Genomic DNA, 25,940 nt, shown 5'->3' on the forward strand with positions numbered 1-25,940 from the left:
GTTGTAACTCTGTGTCTGCACAACTAAAGTAATAATTGAGAATTGGAACTGTTCTATCTCTGTGTCTCCCATAGCAAATAGATATTGAGTCAAAAGGTGTAGAATAAGTAAAAATACGTTAGAAAGTTTCTAATATTCAGTTTTTGGCTCTCCATTTTATAATTGTAGAAACTAATATCCAGCTATTGTGACTTTTTTGTTCACTGGATTCTGTATGCCCATGCTTTAACGTCAATGATAGACAAAATTGTTGATGGAATTTTTCAAATAGGAATATAGTAAGACAGAATGTTATTTTCCTCACTCTAAATTTTTCCATAGGAAAAGCTTGTTTTCAGCTTTTCAGTATACAATCATTTATTTCTTTATATTGTTTTAAAACTTCTGTTGACTGAATCTGGAGCAAAATATCCTCCTGGGCATAGTATTTTGAATTTTTATTTAATTTTTAAAAATTATATAGCTTTGGTAGATACAGTTCAGCTAAAATGGTATAGACATTTCTGTCTGCCCAGTATGGTGAAACAGGCACTATGTTAAACATGGATGCAGACTATATTTGAAAATAAGCTTGTAAGAATAAAAATTAATGATTTTGATAAATCAGCTGAAATCCTTCATTTGCCTTAAGTGGTGGTGGTCGCAAGTAAAGGTGAGTATAGTCACCTTAGAATTAAAATCTTTATAAATGTTCCCAGGAAGCTTAATGCAGTATTGGTAATACAAAGGTAACTGGACTTTTGGCAATGTGGTTTGATTGAACCCTGAAATCCTGGATTTAAATTCTTTTTTTTTTTTGAGACGGAGTCACGCTCTGTCGCCCAGGCTGAAGGGCAGTGGTGCGATCTCGGCTCACTGCAACCTCCACCTCCCAGGTTCAAGAGATTCTTCTGCCTCACCCTCCCAAGTAGATGGGACTACAGGCATGCACCACCACGCCTGGATAATTTTTATATTTTTAGTAGAGACGCGGTTTCACTGTATTGGCCAGGCTGATCTCAAACTCCTGACCTCTTGATCCACCCACCTCAGCCCCCCAAAGTGCTGGGGATTACAGGCGGGAGCCACCACTCCCGGCCTAAGTTATATTTTCTAATATCCTTGTGACTTTGATTAAAGTACAGTGTTTATCAGTCAGATAATCAGTTCTGTCACTTGGAAAGTAAGGGAGGTATTATTTATATAAATAGGATTTAAATGTGTTATTAATAAAGGTAGTCCTTTTACTCTTCTAAAATTGTCAACCAATTTTTTATAATGTAATTGCAAGTTTTAATGTTTGTCAAAAGTCTAGTTGTTTATGTGTATGTGTTTGTGCATGTAAATATTTTTCTGTATATATTTGATTGCTTAATTCTATGAAGTATATGTTAACATCATTTTACAGTTGAATAATTTTATGTTGAAGCTGTACAGACATTCACTTGCCTAAGAAAATAACTGGAAATACTACTATTTATTTTTTTGCAATGAAAAGTCAAAACCAGAATTCTGGTTAAATTATTCGTGATAATTTCTTGTTCTTTGTTTTTGTGAATGTACATGTGGAATTCACATTAATTATATTAGTTTTCCAAATTTTGAATACTTTTCCTTTATTTAGTAACTTTTAGTAACTCTTACTGATAAATAATTATTATCTCCATACTGTGTATCTTTTTTTTCCTGAAACCATCAGTAATACTGGAATACATAAAAGAAAATAGCTATGAGAAAATTTATATAATTTTGGCTTTCTGAGAAGAGGAAATAGGGGAGGCTCCATTTGTGTTCCTTATTTGAGGAAGAAATAAGTTTATAGCATTAATTAAACCAGAAATCTGTAATTGTAGTACTTTTTTCTGTTCATTTCTAATTCAGTGCCATAGGTTATTTAAGTAACTTTTACAGTTCAAGTTATCCTTACTTGATCAATGTAAGAAAGTGCAAAGAATTTTTAAAAGATAGTCTAAAAATTTTTGTACCTATAAGAATTTTGTATAAACAGAATATCAATATGATCCACAATTTTCTATGGTATACTTCATTGTTTAAAAGTCCAAGAGGTAAATTGTTTATTTTGCAGTCCTTGTACAAGGTAATTCTAAAACAACCATATGAGCCTCTTTTACAAAGGGGAATGGTATTATCTACAGTATTCTCTGATACATTTCGTTGTTTAAATGATCAAGAAATACATTGTTTTTGGTCTTTTTTTGTCATTCTGAAGAGTACTTCAAATAGGTAGTTTTGAATGAATACTTTTCAAAGTAGTTACAGAGTTCTGATTTATTAAGTTTTGGTATAAGTGGATAGACAAGGCATAAGAAAGATCGTGAGAAGTCTATGTCTCGTATCCAAACTTATTAAAATTGCTAACTTCTCTGAACAATTGCCTTTTCCTTTGATTTATTCTTTCCAATATGAAAATAGAGAATAAGGATAATTATGTCTATAAAAATCTTTGTATATTTTTTACTGGATTTGTAGTATGTGATGCAGAAAAATTGAGAGTGCACATCAAGGCACATTATTATTATACAAATCCTATGAAGTAGATTTGTTGTATGTTTTATTTAATCCCATTTATTGTGGGTCAAGTAGTGACCAGTAGCAATGTAGAAAAGAAATATTTAGAATAACCTCTACATTGCACTTCAGTGAAATAATCTTACTTAAATTGTTTCTATTCCTTAAAAATTGCTTTGGGATTTTAAAATGCAATGGAAAATAAGAGTACTCTGTGATCTGATAAAAAGTTGTATTACTATTTTTATTCAATCCAGTTCTTATTGGATTTAATGATTTAGATAATTTACTTTTATAGCATTAGTATATTTTATAATAACTAAGTTTTTCAAATACATGTGTATACTAAATAGAAATATTGCCATTATTCTTCTGGATAAAGGGATTTAAATATGTTTTCATATTTTTAGACTCAAATATTTGAATTTCAGGTATTTGAAATGTTTCTGTGGAAAACATTTATATAAAATATGTCTAATATGAAAAGCCATAGTAGATTATTTTATCAAGTAGTTTTAATTGCAGTTGCTTGGTATATGTTTTATTTATAAAATGTACTTTTTCTTTTGCCCTAGGAAAATGATTTGAATGAAACTCTCAGATCACTGTATAACCACCCAGTACCAAAGGCAAATACTCCTGTAAATTTGAGTGTGGTAAGTATTCAATCAGTAATTGTTTTTGGGAGTCATAGCTATGTCTCAATTTCGTTAAGAGCACGTGTACCTTCAGGCAATTCTTTACCAAGTCATCTCTGCTTCCAGGAAGACTTCATTGCTAGTACTAACATAACAAGGTGATAATATTGTGTCTTTTTAACATGCTGTAACTATCATAACTTCATATATCAGGTGTGTTGAATTTAAAAAATTTTATTGTAAACTAAAAGTAACCAAATCTATGAGGATATTTCACTTTTAAGAAACATTGATTTGGCTGGGCGCGGTGGCTCATGCGTGTAATCCCAGCACTTTGGGAGGCCGAGGCAGGTAGATCACAAGGTCAGGAGATCGAGACCATCTTGGCTAACACGGTGAAACCCCATCTCTACTAAAAATACAAAAAATTAGCCGGGCGTGGTGGCAGGCGCCTGTAGTCCCAGCTACTCAGGAGGCTGAGGCAGGAGAATGGCGTGAACCCGGGAGGCGGAGCTTGCAGTGAGCCGAGATCGTGCTACTGCACTCCAGCCTGGGTGACAGAGTGAGACTCAGTCTCAGAAAAAAAAAAAAAAAAAAAAAAAAAAAAAAAGAAGCATTGATTTTCAGGTGAAATCCGTGCATAAGGAATATACACACATGCTTAATAACCCTCCTAAAATGAAAACGGTATTTAGTAAGAATAGAAAATGACATATAACATATAAATATGTGATAAAAATTCTGGGTGAAAAGTTTCATCTGTTTTCCCTATACAGTAATATGTCTTCTAGTATAATCACAAAATACTGGAAATATGATTGAATTTTTGTTTGTCAGACAACAAGCCTGTGATGGGATAGATTATTTATTGTACTATTGAAACTTTTAACGAAGTGTACCATCTATATCTAAAAACACTCATGTTTTGGGAGTTTTTGTAAATGCTTAAAGTTCAAAATCATAAAATATGGATTTTTTATTAATTTTCTTCATGGTTTTGGCATACGGGCTAGACTATTAAAATTTATTTATATTAATTTTGTTTCTTCTAAAATAATAAACTTTTCCTAACAAAGAATAAAAAATATAATGTCGCAAGAGAAAATGAGAGAAAAGCTAACTCAAAGTATATATAATAATAAGTCTTTTGTGTTTTTATGAGACAGGGAAGTTGTTATCTTTATTGTATTTTCTTTGGTAATAACTTTCTTCTTTTTAAAAATTAATTAATTTTTAAATTTTTCCATAAGTTATTGGGGTACAGGTGGTATTTGGTTACATGAGTAAGTTCTTTAGTGGTGATTTGTGATATTTTGGTGCACCCATCACTCTAGCAGTATACACTACACCATATTCGTAGTCTTTTATCCCTTACCCTCCCTCCCACTCTTCTCCCCAAGTCTCCAAAGTCCATTATATCATTCTTATGCTTTTGCGTCCTCATAGCTTAGCTCCCACATATCAGTGAGAACATACGATGTTTGATTTTTCCATTCCTGAGGCACTTCACTTAGAATAATAGTCTTCAGTCTCATCCAGGTCGCTGCAAATGCTGTTAATTCATTCCTTTTTACGGCTGAGTAGTATTCCATCATATATATATATATATATATATATATATATATATATATATATATATATATATATGGCAGTTTCTTTATCCACTTGTTGATTACTGGGCATTTGGGTTGATTCCACGATTTTGCAGTTGTGAATTGTGCTGCTATAAACGTGTGTGTGCAAGTATGTTTTTCATGTAATGACTTTTTTCCTCTCGATAGATACCCAGTACTGGGATTGCTAGATCAGACGGTAGTTCTACTTTTAGTTCTTTAAGGAATCTCAACACTGTTTTTTCATAGTGGCTGTACTAGTTTGCATTCCCACCAGCAGTGTAGAAGTGTTCTTTGATCACCGCATCCAGGCCAACATCTACTATTGACGTGGGATGCGGTGATCAGGTGATCAGTTTAATATTTGTTTAGTAGATGTGTGAGGATCATATTTTGGGATACCTACATGTGTAAGAAGTTTTAAACATTGAATAATTATGTTTTGTTGCTGTTTGCTAAATAATATGGTGGCTGATGTTTACAAAAGTATTTTGATTTTTTGATTATGGCCATTCTTACAAAAGTAAGGTAGTATCACATTGTGGTTTTGAGTTGCATTTCCCGATTCATTAGTGATGTTAAGCTTTTTTTTTCATGTTTTTTGGCCATTTGAATATATTCTTTTGAGAAATGTCTATTCATGTCCTTAGCTCACTTTTTAATGGGATTGTTTCTTTTTACTGATTTGTTTGAATTTATTGTAGATTCTGAACATCAGATGTATAGACTGTGAGATTTTCTCCCATTCTGTGTGTTGTCTGTTTACTCTGCTTACTGTACCTTTTGCCCTGCAAAAGCTCTTTAGCTTAATTAAGTCCCAACTATTTATCTTTGTTTTCATTGCATTTGCTTTTGGTTTCTTGGTCATGAGATCCTTGCCTAAGCCAATGTCTAGAAGGGTTTTGCCAGTGTTTTATTCTAGAAGTTTTATAGTTTCAGATCTTAGATTTAAGTCCTTGATCAATCTTGAGTTGCTTTTTGTATAAGCTGAGAGATGAGGATCCAGTTTCATTCTCCTACATGTGGCTAGCCAATTATCCCAGCACCATTTGTTGAAAAGAGTGTCATTTCTCTGCTTTATGTTTTTGTTTGCTTTGTCGAAGATCAGTTGGCTGTTAGTATTTGGGTTTATTTCTGGGTTCTCTATTCTGTTCCATTGGTCCATGTGTCTTGAGCAAATTTCATCCTGTGATTTCATGTGATAGTAGTGTTCTCTTACATTATTCCATTCTTTAACCACTACTATTAGTAGTAGACTAAGGTGGTTAGCACCTTAGTTCTGGTGCTTAGTACTTCAAAGAGTTCTTAGTCTAGAGCCTCTCTCCTTCCAGTCATTTCTACAAAAGACTGTCAGATGAAAGTTACTTAAGCTATATAAAGTCCCCTGCTGAAAACCTTTTGTAGCTCCCCATTTTCTATAGAATTTGTTAAAACGTTGGCCAGGCTTTCAGGACCATCCATTTCTTAGATTCAATCCAACTTTTAATTTTCCTCCTCTATTCTGGTCACATTGTTTTGTTCAGCTTCTTGAATGAACATCATGCTTTCCTTTTGGACTAAAGCCTCTTTGTTGACTATGTGTTGTTAGTCTAGAACTTGCTCAGTCTTCAACTTTGTGAAACCTCTTGTCATACAACTTAATGCAGTGTTTTTTCTTTCCTGTGACCCTCTCTGCTGCTTTATGTCTGCATCTTCTTTTGTTGCACACTGTCAAAGTGGAAAGGTTTACTAGTCATTTGTAGACTGGGTGATAAAAAACTAAGGATAACCTGGAATTTTTAACCCAAATTTGGGAGTCAGCAGCAGTCATCATTGTAGCTATTTAAAGGATAAAATATAGAAGAGCACAGAGCAGAGGCTAAGTTCTAATTGCCCAAATAGGCTACAGGGAAAAGGAAAGGAGATCCAGTGAAAGAATTGGGGGAAAGAGCAGTTAAGGAGAAACTTAGACTTGTAGGTCATTGATGCCCAAAGAATCCAAGGTTTATGGTCAGTGGAAATACAATAGAAAGACCAAGGGAAAGGTCAAGGAGAATAAAGAAGAGCCTGGGATTTTCCAAAAAATGGTAATTTCTCTTTGAAAGTGTTATATTTATAAAGTTATTCTAACACTCTTAAAGAGTTAAGGAAAATAAAGGTGCTAAGACAATGGAGGTGGCATTAATGAGAAATACAAATATGTTCTCCCTTTAAATTTGAGTATCATATTTGCTCAGGGGTAAATAAATACAAAAGTACATCTCAAAACTACCAGCTATTGAAACACTTCATCTTTATTAATAAGAACCATAAATTAAAGATTTCTACCCCTTTTTACCTAGGATTAGAAGATTTTGGGTTAAGTTACAGTCACTAAGTGTGTAATGTTAGTCAAGAAAGTTAATCTCTTTATATGATCCTTTTTTTTCCATTTGAGAAATTGAGCATGTCAACTTTTGAGAAAGTTGTTTTGGTAATCAAATAAAATGATATATCTAGATATACCGTGAAGAGCTATTCAGGTGTTGGTTGGTAGTAAATTGAAGTTTCATCTCATATGGAGAAAATACTTCCTTCTGAAATAGCTAAATTGTAGCTGAAATAATCTTGTCGAAGGAATTTGAGTGGCTGTGTTCTGTTCCTATGTATAATAGTTATTTCCATAATTAAGCCTTCTTATACACACTTGAATTAATAGTCTTATAGTTTCAAGTCTTGTATACCTATTTTAAAGTTATAATATCTTTTTTTTTTTTTTTTTTTGAAGTGGAGTTTCGCTCTTGTTGCCCAGGTTGGAAAACAATGGCGTGATCTCAGCTCAGTGCAAACTCTGCCTCCAGTTTTGAGTGATTCTCCTGCCTTGGCCTCCTGAGTAGCTGGAATTACAGGCGCCCACCACCAAACCGGGCTAATTTTGTATTTTTAGTAGAGATGGGGTTTCACCATGCTGGTCAGGCTGGTCTCAAACTCCTGACCTCAGGTATTCTGCCCGCCTTGGCCTCCCAAAGTGCTGGGATTACAGGCGTGAGCCACTGCATCTGGCCTAGTTATAATATCTTAAGTATTGATAAAATCAGCTGTTAATGTTTGTTTACTATGAATTATTAATTGCATTTGATTTCAATAACAGACTCCTAAAGTACTGTATCTAGTGTTATACTGTTAAATAAGTGACAAATTTGGGACTAGGACACTTGTCTTCAGCTACTAGAGGAGATTTTAGTTTTATGATGTAAGATTAAAATGGATGATTATGGAAGTTTTTGTTCCTGTACAAGTGGATAATGGCCATTAGTAATCAGAGATTTTTATAAAAAGTTAATGTCTAATGAGAATGCTTTTTTTTGAAACATTTCAAAATCGTTAAATATCCACAGCATTCTCTACTCTTGTAATATGAAAATACTTTCATTAGGATTTTTCTAGCATAAAATTAGCAAATCAGCATTTAAAATAATACTTATAATTAGTATTATTCAAGTATTTTTTAGTGGCTAACTTGGCTACATGGGTTTGTCTCAATTACACAGCAAATTGTTGTGTAAGCTTCTCCCATGAAAGTAAAATATTCATTTTTTTCTCTCATGTATTATAAGAACCAAGAGATATTTATTGCCTGTGAGCAAGTTCTGAAAGATCAGCCTGCTCTAGTACCGGTGAGTTAAAAGGACATTGGCTTCTAAAAATCACTATTAAATAGGAAAAATAATCACTTATTTCACTATGCCTTTAAGCTTCATTCACTCCAGCCCTTTGGGAAATGGTGAATTTGACTCTTAAGAAAATTAATCATTTGGAATATATAATATTTTCTGTTTATACTATCTTTTAAAGCAGAGTTTTATGAAATATAGTACTATTAAAAACTATTCCAAATAAAAGTAGGTTATAGAGACCAAAATCTTTGCATATTCTCCATTTTCAGTAGTAGTAATTTTAAAGTATATTCACAGCACAAGATTTGTCACATTTTTTGGTCCCAAGATCACAAAAGATCTTGTGATTTATCTCCTATTGTTCTTCTACCCTGGAAAATTATAGATTATGACTGTGTTAACTATCCTTCTTCTGACTAGTTCAACTGTGCTCAAATATTGGCTAAAATGTTTCTTTTCTAATCATTAATAATAAGATATTATTAAATATGTCCTTATGTGATTAAGATATTAAATAATTTTGGAGATTAATATGAACAGAAAATAAAACTTTTGATGATTAAATTGCACTTTGATTCTGGGTGGTAAAATTTGGGAACATTGTGGGAAACATGAAGGCATATATACACAATGTATTCTTTATGTAAGTATTCTGATGAACTGTTTTACTTCTTTGAACATTATAGAAGCTAATTAATATTTGGCAGATGTGTAACAATCATATTTTGGGATTACTACATGTTTAAGAAGTTTTAAACATTGAAAAATTATGCTTTATTGCTATTTGCTAAATAATAGGGTGGTTGATGTTTACAAAAGAGATTTCTTGTGACTTACCATAGAAACCCAGCCCAGGAATCTTAATAGATTTTGATATATTTGGTTAGCAAGCTTTAATTTTTCCAGTCCACCTCAACTAAATGTGTTTTAATAATATATATGTTTATATGTATGTATAGGTGTGTATGTCTCTATATACTGTATATATACACATACGTGTATATGTATATATGTACAAAATAAACCTTTCAGCAATATACTCTTTTTTTGCCTTAACACTTTTTCCCTATTTTAATTTTAATTTTAGGGTCAAATATTTTTAACCAAGTCTTAACTTTTTGTATGGCAATGTAATTGTTAAATCTCATATAAACCCGCTAACTCATTTAAGAATCTCTCAAATTCAACAAATCCTGAATGTCAGTCCATGGCATTTTTTAATTTACTCAATATATTTTTTTCTGATTTTCATTACAAATTATATGTTACCAGTTTTAATTATCTTTTTCATATGTGATTTATTTGTATTGATTAGCATTCCTACTTCATTGCCCCTGATGTAACTGGACTCCCAACAATACCCGAGAGTGTAAGTTTCCTATTTTCTACTTTAATTATTCTTATATTATTAATTTTGTTTATTTTGGTCTCACTGTTTATGCGTTTTTATATAGAGAAATAGGATACATTGTAATTATCTGTGTTTGTGAGAAATAATGAAGAAATAAGAAATAATGATATTATTTTCTTGTCTTCTTTATATATCTGCCCCTTTACCTTCTTCTTAATATCTGGTTGTGGATAAGGAAAATTAAGGACAATAATATAAGGAAAACTATTTCTATCATTTGTAGTAATTAGGTAGGATCATATATATATTCAATTAGGTCTTCAGCTTCACTGTATATGATAGAAGAGATACCTCAGGAGATGGCTTCTACTTGTGGAGAAGAATTCTAGCAATGGGAAATGTCTTCACACAAATCATTATTTTAGTGAAATTGACATAGTATTTTATATTCCTTGTATATAATGCTTCAAATTGTAGATGAACTGTTCTTAATTTCCTGATTTTAATTTAAAGTAATACATATCTTGCAAGGTTTGATGGCTATTGTAAGAAATTTTAAAAATTGCTAAAATTTTCATTTTATTTAGAGTCCTAATTCTAGCCATACTAGAACTATTTTCAGTATTTTAATAGTTATTACACATTAGTATTTTGTAGAAATGTTTACATAGACAAGTAGAAGTAACAAATATGCTTTTATGATTTTGGATAACTATGTGAAAATGAAGTATTCCCTTACGTAATTTTTCTTCAGCTTCCCTTGGAAAGTTAAAATGAATCAGTAGAAATAATTCAATCAAAAGTAAAGGAAAAATCAACAGAAAAAAAGTATTTCAATATATACTTATTATTTACTTTGGGATTCTAGTGTTTTTCCAAATGTTTTCAAACCTACTGAGTGTTTGGTTTCCAAAAGCATGTGGGTAGTGAAGGAAGTCCAAGAAGACAATTGTAAATTTTCTGATACCAAACCAAGACTGTCGATGGTGTTTTCAGTACAGATGGATCCAAAAAACCCTTACGAAAAGCTTTGCATCAAGTTGCTCGTATGGGCCTGAGATAGATAATCAAAGCTCTCAGGTGACATAATGGATCCTAAAGTATTGACTGCTGTACACTGTAGGCCAGGTACTCCTTGTTAATGTTTTCTTTAAGGCTGACTGACCATGTCTTGACTTATATGACCCTTGTCCCTTCACTTCAGAGTTTCAAAGTCAAATTTGCTTCCGTCTACTCTCTCTCCTATTTACCTTTCTCTTATGTTTACTAACAAACAACTAATAACTTGATTTAACAAATGTCACATTTTAAAAAAGATGATTACTTTGAAAGTTTCAAGGAAACAAACATTCAAAGGAAAAACTGCCACTGAGAATATGTATTTTTACGTCTATTAACATGTTTTATTTTGCAGAAAGTCCTGTTTAGGGAAAAGAAAGCAAGAGAATAAGCATAAGGCAGCACTCTATGTTGAGAAATAATTCCCCATCTAAAAATTACCTTTCTTTTAGATTATAGGAAATATACTAATCTTGAATAACTTGAATTTTTATATGGAGAGTTGAATTGGAAGGTGAGAAAGCACGAAATAAACCTCTTCCCACCAAATTCAACATCACCCACTGATAGTTACAGGTTCTATTGATGTGCTCTATCATGATTACCAATTTGTGATGGTAAAGTTTCTATCTTCCGGAAATTGAAGAAGTAATTGGATTTCTTACATTCTTGCCCAACTAGAAGTTTTAGCCTACTAGGTCATAGCCCACCTGATGCTACAGTTTTTGTTTGTTATATCTTGTTGAATCCCTTAATTAGTTTGTTGCTTTCTGATGTATTTGTTTCATTATAGAAAATTAAAAATAAATAATAAGAAAGGAGAAGATCTAAAAGTCAAAGTTAATGTAGTAGCTTATCCCAGTTTCATTCTCATGTGGGGGATAAGAGTGCTAAATTAAGGAATCAATTTAGAACATCATCAAATTATATTTGATTATAGTGGATATAAAGCAAGCCTGACATGAAGTATAAACAAGGTAATTTCCTTAATAAAGTACCAAAGGGCTGTTTTATAAATTCACCTCATCCTTTGGGTACCTTGTGCATGCTGTGTCGTATCAGATGATGATTGTGCCTGCATAGTGAATGGCAAACATGAAAAGACTCAAATGTATTGTCTGGGGCAGCGGTTTCTGAAGGATCAGTGTATATAAGAATCACCAGAAGTATTTGTTTACAAAACAGATTCTTGGCCAGGTGTGGTGTCTCATGCCGAGGTGGGCAGATCATCTGAGGTCAGGAGTTCGAGACCAACCCGGCCAACATGGTGAAACCCCATCTCTCTACTAAAAATACAAAAATTAGCCGGATGTGGTGGCGTGCACCTGTAATACTAGCTACTCTGGTGGCTGAAGCACGAAAATCACCTGAACCCAGGAGGCGGAGGTTGCAATGAGCCAAGATCTCACCACTGCACTCCAGCCTGGGTGACAAAAAAGAAAAAAAAAAAGCAGATTCTTGGGGACATACACTAAAGATGACAGTTCAACAGAGCAGCTCTAGGTTGGGTCCCAGGAAATTAGCTTCTTTTCAAATACTTAGCGGGTAAGAAAGTTGGGAAATCTGTGATCTGATCATCCTCTGCAAATACTTACCTTGAGTAGGGTTATGTTTCAACTAATAATAGAATATTATGTGCTTTATGTGGCAGCCGACTAGTATTACACTTAATTATTCTAATAAATACCATTTTAAATAATAATACCCTTTGAACTTCAAGACTTTCTGGTAAGTGTGTAAAATGTTTTTCTTCACATTCACTATGAGCTGTAACTTACACAATTATTTTTTACTTGTACAGAGAAATCTTACAGAATATTTTGTTGCTGTGGATGTGAACAACATGCTGCAGCTGTATGCCAGTATGCTGCATGAAAGGCGCATCATGATTATCTCGAGCAAATTAAGCACTGTAAGTACTTCACACTTCTTTTAAGTAGCAGGTATTGAGTGTTTCACAAAAAGACCTAAAAACCTTTGCAGATTTAGAAATGTGCTATGTGTACTTATAAGACAATATCTACATACGTTTTTGATATATGGTTTTAATCTGGCTCTTGAAGTACAAAAGTCTGATTTATAGGAAGCCTTCTCAGATGCATTAAGTCAGGTTAATTATTTTTTCTTATCAGGAGATGAGAGTTTTTTTTTCTTTTTAACTCTCCAGAGTTCATTTTAGTGCCTTCTACCATATAAAGAATTCTTAAGAGCTATTATGAGATTTTTATTATTCACTTGTGGCTTTTTCCATTGGAGCCACTTGAAAGAAATCAAGGGGCCATGATAATAGCTGCTATCCTAACCTGGTAATAGGTAGATTCATCTTTGTTGCCAAGTAGTGGTTTGGGAGTAGATTGTATAATAGTTTGATTTAGAGCAGCTCTTCGGGCTGATAATAACTTAAAAGTCAAAGTAGCATTTTTTATAAATCACAGGTTTTATGACATTCACTAAAATGTTCTTTTGGAAGGTCTTTATTAATATGGTAAAGGCAGTGAGAGAAAGATTTTTCTTGGGTCATAGAAAAATATTCAGAAGTATTTTGCTAGATTTTATAATTTTTTTCTCATTTAAGCTTAAAAAATTTAATATTTTCAACTTAAATTTTTAAATACAAATTTAAATATAGTTTTAGATAATCTATGATGTATTTATTTAGCAAAAACTACTATTCAATATTTTATGAATTTTCTTCCTCACAAATTTGATTAATTGATAAATAAAACCATATTTTTAATGTTTTCTTCTCCTATAGTAGAAATAAAAACCTTAATCTGTATTTTAGCATTTAAAGTAGAAGGAGTTTCAGGATTTCTGTAGGATATCTGTTTAACATTTAACAGTGAGAAAGGTATTTTCAGTGAGATTAAATGACCACTTCAAGGCCAAACAGCTAGTTAGAGACAGATAATGTGAAATTGAGTCTTTTGATTCTAATTTTTGGGTTATTTCCATTACTCTACAATTGAAAAAATTACATACAATTGTACATATGATTTGTATGAATTTATAATTCACGAAAATCTCAAAAATACGATTTTGAGATTTTGAATTGTAATTTGATATGCTCACTCCTAAAAGTTGAAAATGCACTTTACATATTGAAAAATATATGCATTTAAAAGCGTAAGGGTGGATAAATGATGCAGTAATATCAGAGAATAAGTGCTAGTCAATGACACAAGTAATTTTTTTCTTACACATCTTAGAGATGTCAAGAAATTCAGTTTGACTCATTTGATATTTTAATTTGCCTATCTGCTATTTTTTAACTTACTATTGAAGTGAAACATTCTTCTTCTTTCTCCCCAGCTCCTCCTCCTCATTTTTTAAACATGATTTTTTTTTAAGATTAAAAAGGATATTTTTAAATGGATATTGTCCTCAAAATTAAAAAGATTGTATAATAGGCCTTGGAACTAAATTTTATCAGGATTAATTCATGTAACAAATGTTTATTAGGCACATACTATGTGCCAGGCACTTTCTAGACATTAACCATATTCGACTGGCATGAAACAGTTTGTAAACAAGTGAGCAAACAAATAGCAATTATTTATTAGCCAGGGTTACATAATGGATAAAGTGAGTGGGTTTACAGGGTAGACAGTGATGGACAGGTTTCCATTTTATGTAAGGAAGGCCTCTCCAATGAGGTAGTATTTTGTTTGTTTGTTTTTTTGAGACAGGGTCTTGCTATGTTGCCCAGGCTGGTCTCAAACTCCTGGGCTCAATGGATCCTCCTGCCTTGGGTTTCCAAGTAGCTGGGACTATAGGCACACGCCGCTGTGCCCAACTCAGTGAGGTAGTATTTGAGCAGAGATCCAAAGAAAGTGAGGGAATAAGCTATGTGAGTGAAGCATAAGCTACTGTATGTGTGTATTAGAAATAAATCTATGTTTTTGAAAAATATTGGTGTTTTATTTAATTTATATCCACCTCTTAATGACCAAGTAATCTGTTTGACTCAGTTTCTTTAAGTGTAGAGTAGGAGCAATAGTAGCCTTAATCTCATAGGGTTGATGTAAAGATTAAGGAAATACATATATATAAAGTGCTTAGAATGATATCTACATAGAATATATGTTTAGTAATTATGAGCTATAATTTTATAATAGTTTATATTTAATCTTTTTTTTTTTTTGAGACAGAGTCTCACTTTGTTGCCCAGGCTAGAGTGCAGTGGTACAATCTTGGCTCACTCTAACCTCTGCCTTCCAGGTTCAAGTTATTCTCCTACCTCAGCCTCCCAAGTAGCTAGGAGTACAGGCGCCTGCCACCACAACCAGCTAATTTTTGTATTTTTAGTAGAGACGGGGTTTCACTATGTTGGTCAGGCTGGTCTCGAACTCCTAACCTCAAGCAATCCACCCGTCTTGTCCTCCCAAAGTGCTGGGATTACAGGCGTGAGCCACCGCACCCGGCCTCTACATTTAATAATAGTCTACATCTGCAGTTAGAGTAAAAATTAACATTACTATCTTTTAACTTAGTATTTGGCTTTAAAAACAAATTGTTATCATACAGGCTTAGTATTTTGGGGGAGTTGTTTTCTATGTTTGATGTCAATTTATTATCAACTGTTTATGACAATTCATGAAAACTTGATGGTGATGTCACCTCTAAGTTACCAGCTCTGTTTTGGTTCACTCTCTGGGACCGTTGGGCTGATAAAAGAAACATAATTCAAGTTCTCTTTCATGATCTTAGTCTTCTTTTATGGAGGAAGCTGCTTTACTTGAATCTGTCTTGAATAATTCTTTTATATATACAGTATATAAAATATGTCTGCTATAAATTCCATGCATAGTGGCATTTAAGGTCAAGGACTCATTTCTTAACATAAATTAAAAGTAATTTATGTAAATTAAAAGTAAAATCAATGAATTTACTTGTTTTTAAGCTTTTTATACTCATTTTTATATATCACAGAGACTATAATGTATGTAATGTTAGAAATTAATGTTTTATCCATTTTTAATTTTTTAAGTATACAGCCCAACTCTTAATTTTTAGAGGAATATATGTAAAGGTGGCCTAACATTCATAATTCTATTGTAGTTTTAGAAATTTTGTCTCAGTTATTTACTTTTTGACAATCATGATTTTTCATAGTTATAATAGAATGATAATTATAAACCTTACAGCTTGCTGTAGGTTTTAGTGGTGACACTCTCATTAGAGAATCAGCTAGCTTGTGGTTCCTTTTCTTTAGGTGCTGTTTGTGGTTAAAAATGATAATTTCTTGCCGGATGCAGTGGCTCACGCCTGTAATCCCAGCACTTTGGGAGGCTGAGGCGAGCAGATCACCTGAGGTCAGGAGTTCGAGACCAGCCTGGCCAACATAGCGAAACCCCATCTCTACTAAAAATACAAAAATTAGCCAGGCATGGTACCACGCACCTGTAGTCCCAGCTACTCGGGAGGCTGAGGCAAGAGAATCACTTGAACCCGGGAGACGGAGGTTGCAGTGAGCCGAGATCACGCCATTGCACTCCAGCCTGGGTGACAGAGCGAGACTATGTCAAAAAAAAAAAAAAAATTAACCTTTAAAAGATGAAAAATTTAAAATTAAAAAAATTAAGATATGTAAGCACAGATATCAAGAATATTGTTATGTTTTCAACATTCTAATAGGTTTTCTCCCTATATTTTAAAGTGTGGTATTGTGTTAGTACCTATTATTATATTTTTGCATGTTTGAGTTTAATGAATTGAGATATAATCAGTTTTGTTTTTATTCTGTTGATTCATACATTATTCTGTTGATTTATACATTGTCAAGTACACATGGAACGGTTTCTGGTAATCCTGAACAAGAACATTGATTTTATCCATGCTGTAGGTAGGCCATAGATGTTTAAGCCCCAAGCGAATCTTGGTAGACTAGCAGAACATCATATTAGATTCTCGTGTATTCAAAGCAGAGGCATAAATCATGATATTACAAGGGGGTATCAGTTGACTTATTGCTGTTTTGTGACCATAGGTAGGTTGGATTGCTGTTTAAAGCCATGTCAGTGGTTCTCAAATCAGTCAGGCATGAAGCCTTGTCATATGCCTCTATAATTGTACCTCACCAGACTTTCTCTAACTAGTCAGCTGGGGCTGTGCATTTTGTCTCAAACACCCGGCTGGCCAGCATCTGACAGGAGCTTTCTCATCATCCTGTCAGTAATATGTTAACTAGAGTGTATCTTTGTGGCCTGTAGAAGCAGGTGGAAGGGATGCTTCTTTTAAAAGCAGATGTCTGAATGTTAGCTATTATTTTGACCATTATTTAGTTAGTAAATTCACCCTCAGAAAGTCTATAAGCATATTAGTTACAGAGATTTGATTGTGTAGTGCATGTTGTTTTGGGGATATTTAGAGCAAGCAATATGTTATGAGTACTGGAATTACGTTAATAAACTGTAATTTCTTCCTTTGTTATAGTTGCCCCCAGGCATTTAAGCATATGCTTTTCTCTCCTCTCATTAATTCCATCAAGGGCATATGTAAAAAGAAATCTTTCGATCTCTGGAAAATCAGCTATTAAATGTAGATTTTACAGGTTTAGTCAGACTGAAAGGCAGTCCAGAGGATTTTAACCTCTTCATCTGGATTATACATATTCTTGATTTGTCTCTTAATGGTGCCACCTGTGTCAGCATTTAATCTGAAACCCGAAGTGCAGAGACTCTTTCTGGGGATGAGGAATTGAACATTTGGTGAGAGAACAAAGATTACGTAGTCCTGCTTCCTAGTTAAGGTTATTAAAGTGTATTTTTGTGCCTCATGTTTTTAAAGCTGCAGCAGAGTGGTGCAGTTAAAAATTGTTATCATGATCTCTCAGGGAAAGATTCTAGAAGCAATTTTCAGATTTTTAATTCTTCCCCAAACCCGTAAGCAACCAGTTATGTCATCTGAAACTGAATAATTCTACTTACCAGTTTATCATTTCACCGGTACACAGCTATTCTGAACATTGTATTTTTAGTCAGTGCTAAGTGAATATGACTGGAGTGGGGAAATGGTACTGTTGAGGTCATCAGGAAACAGTTTATTGGAAGGGATGTGTGAAGGTTATTTGGAGGAGACTTCTGTTACAGGAAAACTAGAGGTGTTTGTATCTTCCAACTCCTGTAGTGATAATGGCTCTGTTTTTCATGAAAATAAACACGTATTTCTGCCTTATGATTTAGTCCATTTGTGTTCTAAAAGTAAAGAATTGGCTTTTAATTCACAATGAAGGATTTTTTAATTTAACAATTATGGAATTATCAAAGAGTTGTTATTAACTTGTCATTCCCCTAGGCTCTGTAAGCTTTGTTCCTGTATGATATCCACAAAAATGACCTTGGATGATTTCAGTTTACCAAGCATTTTTTTTTTCTTTTTTCTTATCCTTATAGCTTACAGACAGTGATAATGTTAGTATTTTTTATATGGAACAGTGACAATTTTGTGCTGATAGTGGTAATCAACATTAAATAAAAGAAAATAATGTATGTGTTGGTTTTGTTTCTTTAATAAAACTATTGAGGGCAGTGTGTTTATTTTAAAATGTACCTTCTATATTTATATGTTTTCACATACTATAATTTTTTTTTTTTTATTTTACAGTTAGGCAAGTTTTTCTCTTCCAGTGAGCTTTCTTATAGTGCAGTTTAGCTCATTGTTGACATCCCATTCAATACTGCCAAAATGGAACTCGCCATCTTTTCCCCATGGTCTCCTTCTCCTACTATAAAGGGCTAATTTGGTGAATCACTCCTCCCTCTCATCTGTTTTCCCCACCTACATCCTATAGGTTCTACCTCCTTAATCTTTTCTTCTCCGATTCCTGTTCTTCAACTGCCCACTGTCTTAGTTCAGCAGTTACTACTTTCCACAGATATTATTTTCAGATCATATATACTGAATTCACTTACATAAAATGATGATGTTATTAATAATTATAGCCAATATATAGTATAGGGCATGCTTTGCGCTACTTACCCTACTGAGAAATTTATTTAAACTAACTCATTTAATTATTATATATTGTGTGGTAGGTACAGTTGTTATCCACGGTAGACAGATGAAAATGTGGATTTTGAAATTGAGAGGGAGTGAGTTGATCAAGGCCATAGTACTAGGAATTGGTTTAACCAGTTCTGTATGATTCCAAAGTATATGCTTACAACCTTTATGCAATTTTGCCTCTTACAATGACCATCTTATAAAACCAAATGCATCCTTACCTTCTGCCCCAATATAGTATCCCTTCCCTTAAGGAACCTCTGTTTATTATTTGAATTACTTACAGTGAAGTGACTTTTTTCCTTGTCTTTGCAGGTCTAGTCGATTATCTCTCAATGTGTCATATTTATACCTTTCTCTCATTTTGAATACCACTTTTAGGGCTAGCACTTATCTTCTGTTTGGACATCTCATTTTCCATTTTCTCATCTTTTAGATTCATTCTATATGTAATTAATCCTTCAGAATAAAAAAAATCTATTGGTTACTCATTGCCTATAAACTGCTAAGTCTGGTAAAAAACTATCCATTATCTGATCCTAAACTTGTCTTTCTGAGTTTTTCGATTACTTATAGTCCACACAGATCTTTAGACAATAAAGTTATCAGGGCGGGTTTTTTTTTCTTTCTTTTTTTTTTTTTTTTTAATCTGGTTCAGTCAGTCACTACAATGTATCTGTCTCTTAGGACAGTGTTGATATGTATCCATAGAAGGTTTTAACAATAATTTTCTGAGTGAATGGATGAAATTGCACTTTTTGCTCTTCCTCATATGTGTTTTAAATCTCCCACATGCATGCTTCTGAATGTTTTTCAAAATCTGGTTTGCTTTACAGAAGGCTTAGTTTGTATGAGTAACCAGTGTAACATCTTTCATCTCTGAATTATCATAGCATTTACCACATACCCTTCTCAAATTTTAAATATTAGTGAATATGTCAAGCTCTTGTATTAGATATCGATCTCTTTAAAAATTAAAAACCTGCCTGGCATGGTAGCTCATGCCTGTAATCCCAGCACTTTGGGAGGCTGAGGTGAGAGGATTGCTTGAGCCCAGGAGTTTGAGAATAGCCTGCGCAATGTAGTGAGACCCTGTCTCTACAAAAAATGAAGAAAATTAGCTGGGTGTGGTGTCACACGCCTGTAATCCCAGATACTCGGGAGGCTGAGGTGGAAGGATTGCTTGAGCCCAGGAGTTTAGTACTGTAGTGAGCCATAATCGCACTACTGCATTCCAGCCTGGCAACAGAATGAGACCCTGTATCAAAAAATAAAATAAAATAAATAAAACCATGGGTTGTGTGTGTCTGTGGGTGTGTTCATGTATGTATTGAAGAATAAATTTAATCATTTAAATTGTGTCAGAAAAGTTTTTAAAATAAAAAATTATTAATTATATTATAGTGTAAAATATAAAGTGTTCATCTGATACTGAAAATGCCAGAGTAGAAACTGTATCTTTGTCAAGTAGAAATGTATCCCTTGATTTATCTCTTTGACATTTGTCTCTTTAAATAATGAAAGTTTCTTTGTAAACCTCGAAGTTTCCAAGTTAGGTGCTGATTACTTCCTCCTTCCTTCCCTTCCTTCCTTCCTTCCTTCCTTGCGTCCTTCCTTCCTTTTCACGCAGAGTTGCACTCTGTCGCCAAGGTGTTGGAGTGTAGTGATGTGATCTGGGCCCACTGCAGCTTCTGCCCACTGATCTCAGGCATCTTTCCACACCTCAGCCTCCCAAGTAGCTGGGACTACAGGCATGTGCCTCTGTGCCTGGCAAATTTTTGTATTTTTTTGTAGAGACGGGGGTTTCACCATGTGGCCCAGGCCAGTCTCGAACTCCTGGGCTCAAGCAACACTCCTGCCTCGGCCTCCCAAAGTTGCTGGGATCACAGGCGTGAGCTACTGTGCCCGGCCTAGGCACTAATTTCTGTGTAGGTGTTGTCTTTAAAAGAAGATTTGTGTTTAGCTATTTTCTACTAGATAATTTTTTTTAAAAGTCTATGCCAAAACAGTAATGCCTTAGGGAAAAATGTATTAATACATCTTAAACCCTTTTCAGATTCATGGATTTGTATTGCAGTTATGACTCTTGTTCAGCCTATACAGGAACTTAGTTTGGTATTCTTTGGTCTTCATATAGTCTTAAATAGAAAGTTTATTACTTTCTTTCTATGAAAAATGTTCATTTGTTCATTCATTGAATCATTCCTCATTTAAGGAATGCTTAACTCATGCCAGGCAGCGTTCTATAGGTAAGATCATAAAGTAACAGCCTTTGTATCAGTCTGGATATGACCAGGAAAGAGAAATTACATAGTAATTTGAACAAGGAAAGTTTAATATAAAGAATTTAAAAACTATAACATTGGGATTGGGGTAACAAGGGATGGGCTACTAGTAAGTGAAGGAAATTCTAAAGACTATAGAAATAACAAATATAAAGCAGCTACTAGTCTTAGGGCTGAGACGGAGCACCCAGGGAAGAAGCCCCATCTGGGTGTGAGATCCAGACTCCAATGGAGAGGGCACAGCTGTGGCTCATTGGATAGCAGAGAAGTTGCTGTGGTGCCACACTGGCAGAATTTTCTGGAATCCTGCCCTTTGAGGTGCCCAGGAAAGCTGCCCTCAGAGAAATGCCATTCCTTAGAACTTGCTGGAAAGCCATATGAGAGGTACTGGGGAAGCTGTTTTCAAGAGATGCCTCACTCGCAGCAGACTACTATAAAGCCTCCTAAGGTGAAGCTATTAACTAGGATCGTGTTACTGGGGAAACCCCTTAAAAAACTAACAAAGGGAAGCTGCTGGCCACTTGGTACTGTTGGAAATTGTACACTCCAATAATCAGGTGCAGGAGATGCCTCCTGGGCTGCAGGAACCAGGCACTAGAAAGGCTTCAAGTGCTGCAAGAGCCAGGGGTACTCTGCTATAAGGTAGGGGAATGCTGAGGGAAACCTTTGGCTGCCAGTACCTGCAGGAGCCAGGCACTGCAGAAACTGCCCACTGCATAGGAGCCTGGTGGACACCTGTGCTATACAGTACCTGCAGGAGCCAGGCACTGCAGAAACTGCCCACTGCATAGGAGCCTGGTGGACACCTGTGCTATAGGAAATGGGCCCTAGGGAAGCTGCAGGTACAATAGGAGCCAGCCCTTGATGAGCCATAAGCTTTGCAGGAGCCTGCAGAGTGTCTCACTGGAACCAGGAGCAAGTTCTCTCTTTTTGCATTGTCCCTTTAGTACCCTCTCCTGACAAAGTTTGACATCATGCCAGTTGCTAAAAGGAAAAATATCCAGAGTCCAGATCCATTTTCACAGATCAGGCAGTGAGGGGCAGATTTGGAGCTGAGAGGCAATAAGTTGATAATTGGTACAGTCCACCCCTTTGGATACTCAGCCTCTATTTGTACCCTTCTACACATATTTGAATTCCTGTACAATAAAACAAATCTATATTTCTACCTAATAACATACAACTATCATTTTTTACAAATGTAGACATTCTCACCCTTTCCTCTAAAGGAGAAGCCCTTGTTTATGTAACTGGTCAAGAGGCCATAATTGGTATGTATGGCTTCCTTTTATTACCCATTCCATATTTCTCTCACCCTCAGCTAGAACTTCACCTGGACAGGATCTTTATCTGGTAAAATGTCCCATTCTCAAAGAATCTCAATCCTCAAAGATTTAGCTGTGTTTTGGTTGTTGTAGTTTTTCGTTAACTTTTACTTTAGGCATGCAAGTCCTGAGGCACCATAGAGAATCCCCTGGTTCAAGACACGTTTCTCTTTGCCAAACTATTATGTAGAAGCACCCCAGTTTCCCTTTGGTTATTGAGAACAATCACTCAAGCCAGTAGATTAACTTCCTCTTTTTCAGCCTGTTGATTCAGTGGCATATGGTACCCCAGTTAGCCAAGTGGCATCTTAAAATTAAAGTAGAAGCATTCTTCTGTTAAATAGGAAGGAGTTAAAAATAGTTAACCACCTGAGAAGGAAAGAAATGCCTTTATTTTGAAATAAATATTTGGCATGAGTAGAGTTTCCAAAGATAAGGTATATAAGTATTTATTCATTTGTGCATTGATAAATGCTATTATTTGCCAGGTACTAAGTACTGGGAATTTCAGAGTTACTAATTTGTGATTCTATAACAGTGTCAGTGAGTCAAGGACAGTCAGTGTGATAAAAATTCTAACATGGGAGATATTAGGAGGTAGAGTGGCAGACTACAGAGTTTACTTCAATATGACACCTCATTCTCGAAAGGAATTTGTATCATGTCTAGGAAATATATCTTTAATATATTACTGTTTGTGTATGTGTATGTATGTTTGTATATGGAGAGAGTGGGAGAGAGAGAAATCAGACTACAAAATCTATTTGGGGATATAAACAGTGGCCAGATTGTGAAGAATCACATTTGCTAATTTAAGAGGTTTGGCTTTTATCCAACAGATTGTGGGGAGGCAAATGAGGTACATGACATGATAAGTTTTGTTTTGGAGAAGATAACACTGGTGGCCTTATAAAAGAAGAAATGCAGTAGGGGAAATCCAGCTGACAGGAGATCAGTTAAAAGATTGTTACAGTAATAAAAGCGAGAGATGATTAGCTCCTGAACTAGAACAGTGACCTTAAGAGGGAGGTGAGGTTGGGTTTTAGAAACATTTCCAGGCAAAAGTCTTTTGCCTGTGGTATTAGCTTAAGAGTAGGTAAGAAAAGGGAGAGTGTAGAGTGGCATACACAGGACAAGTCTTTACCAAATGTTTACTTAGTATCTGCTTTATAAGGGGACAGTTCTTGATATCATTTACTAACAGCAAATTTCACTTTATAATTATGTGTATGCATATACACACATATACATACAGATATTCACATATATATGATATGCATGCTAAATATACACATGTATGTTAAACAGACATAAGATAAAGGTTATATATAGTAATTTTAACATTAAAATATGTATAATTGTTTATTCTTATTTAATTACAAATTATTATATTTGTTAACTCTAAAGATTTAGAATTTACTTTGTTGTTGTTCTGCCATTGTGATTGTCTCTTTTTCAGTTGCTGGTGGTTTGCAATCAGTTTTATTTTGTTCTGGGTGAAAGATATTTTAAATTATGATTTCAAATATGACTAATAGTTAAAGAGTAGCTTCAATCAGTTTTTATTTACTATTTATTTGAAATATTGTCTGAATATATGGTAGTAATGTGTTCATATTAATAATACCTTCTAAAATTAGAGATTTGTGTTTTAGTCCTAACTACTCTACAGTACATCAGCTACCTTCTTATAATTCATTTAATTTCTTTTACCCTGAAATTTCTTGTCTAAAAAATGAAGAAATTGAACAAGAATGATTTCTAGGATCCTTTCTAGTTGTTAAATACAATGATTCTTATATTGTATATTTATTGTTTAAAATGATTGCCAAATTATGTAATTTTTGTATAAACCATATCCTAACCCTTCATCCTCCAGAATGTAGAGTTTAGATATTTGTGAAGAGAAAATATAGACAGATTTGAGGAGTGTTGTAGTGTTACACTCTTTAATTTTGGTGGAAAAGTAGAAGGGCCTTCTCTAAGAAAAGAAAAACTGCTATTGAATTGACTTTTTGAGAGTGAGAATTAGAAAGGAGTAAATTTAGTGATAGGGAAATGTCATGTAGGTGAGGAGATGTATTTGAGGGTATTGGCATTTATGTATAATGTGATAGCACAGAAATCCAAAGAGTTGTGACGAGGTGAGTACAGCGGTAATGGTGGTATATAGAGGGTAACTAGAATGTAAGTTCCTTGAGAGTACAGATTTTTGTATGTTTTGTTCATTACTGTATCCTCACCACTAATAATAACGTCTGGCACAGGTTTGGTGCCCCACTTGCTGGCTTAGTAATCTTGGGCAATTGACTTAACTTTGCCTCAGTTTCTCCAACTATAAAATGAAAGAAAGAATGAATACTTGAAGGAAGCAAGCAAGAAAGAAAAATTTAGAATTATTTGGCTAGGAAGAGCTAATAAACCAATGACTAAATGTGAGATGATTAGAACTTTCCAAAGGACTTGGGTATGATGGAAATAGTTTAGAATAAACTTTTAGCAGTGAAGTATCAGAATTTACCATCAACTATGGTCTGACTGTGTCCCCTAAAATTTGTATTTTTGGAATTTAAAACCTAATATGATAGTATTAAGAGTTAGGGCCTTTAGGAAGTAATGAAATCATGAGCCCTCATAAATGCAATTAGTGACCTTATAAAAGAGCTTCAAGGGAGCTGTTCAGTCCCTCCTGCCGTGTGAGGATGCAGTAACAAGGTGCCATCCTATGGAGAAGAGAGCAAGCCTTTACCAGGCACTGAATCTGCTGGTACCTTGATGTTGGATTTCCCAGCATCCAGAATGGTGAGAAATAAACTCCTATTATTAATTAGTTAACTACTCTAAGGTATTTTGTTATAGTAGCCCAAAGAGACTAAGATACCATCCTAAGAGAATAAAGGAAGAAAATAAAGTATAAAAAATTTAGGTTTATTTGAAACCACCAAAATGTCTTCCAGAGTGGCTGTACCATTTTGTATTCCCACCATAAATGAATGAGAGTTTCTTTTCCACATCTTCATCAGCATTTGTTGTCAGTGTTCTGGATTTTGGCCATTCTAATAGGTGCGTAGTGGTATCTCATTGTTTTAATTTGCCTTTCCCTGATGACATGTGATGGGGAACATCTTTTCATATGCTTATTTGTCATTTGTATATCTTTGCTGAGGTTGCTGAGGCGTCAGTTACAGTTTTTGACCCATTTCTTAATTGGGTTGTTTGTTTTCTTATTATAGAATTTTAAGAGTTTTGTATATTTTGGATAACAGGCTCTTATCAGATATGCCCTCTGCAAATATTTCCTCTAAAGTCCGTGGCTGCTTTTTAAATTCTCTTGACAGTGTTTTTCACAGAACAAAAATTTTAAATTTATTCATTTTTTATTTTATTTTATTTTATTTTATTTTATTATTATTATACTTTAAGTTTTAGGGCACATGTGCACAATGTGCAGCTTAGTTACATATGTATACATGTGCCATGCTGGTGTGCTGCACCCATTAACTCATCATTTAGCATTAGGTA

At 34.2% G+C, this 25,940-nt stretch overlaps 1 protein-coding gene across 9 annotated transcripts in view; it reads left to right on the top strand.

The window, feature by feature from the left end:
* The window catches only part of DENND1B (DENN domain containing 1B), a 257,532-nt gene that overhangs the window by 115,510 nt on the left and 116,082 nt on the right, over window positions 1-25,940 (top strand). For 5 of the 9 annotated variants that reach the window (XM_063794083.1, XM_063794107.1, XM_063794115.1 and 2 more), the window contains 4 exons: window positions 3,084-3,164; window positions 8,335-8,394; window positions 9,710-9,763; window positions 12,606-12,716. In XM_063794083.1, the coding sequence (XP_063650153.1) occupies window positions 3,084-3,164; window positions 8,335-8,394; window positions 9,710-9,763; window positions 12,606-12,716 (306 nt within the window). The remainder of the gene's footprint in view (window positions 1-3,083; window positions 3,165-8,334; window positions 8,395-9,709; window positions 9,764-12,605; window positions 12,717-25,940) is intronic. The other 4 variants (XM_063794087.1, XM_063794100.1, XM_063794123.1 and 1 more) reach the window with 2 other exon arrangements.

The sequence above is a fragment of the Pan troglodytes genome, chromosome 1 (genome assembly GCF_028858775.2).
Source record: "Pan troglodytes isolate AG18354 chromosome 1, NHGRI_mPanTro3-v2.0_pri, whole genome shotgun sequence".
NCBI classification, from domain to species: domain Eukaryota; kingdom Metazoa; phylum Chordata; class Mammalia; order Primates; family Hominidae; genus Pan; species Pan troglodytes.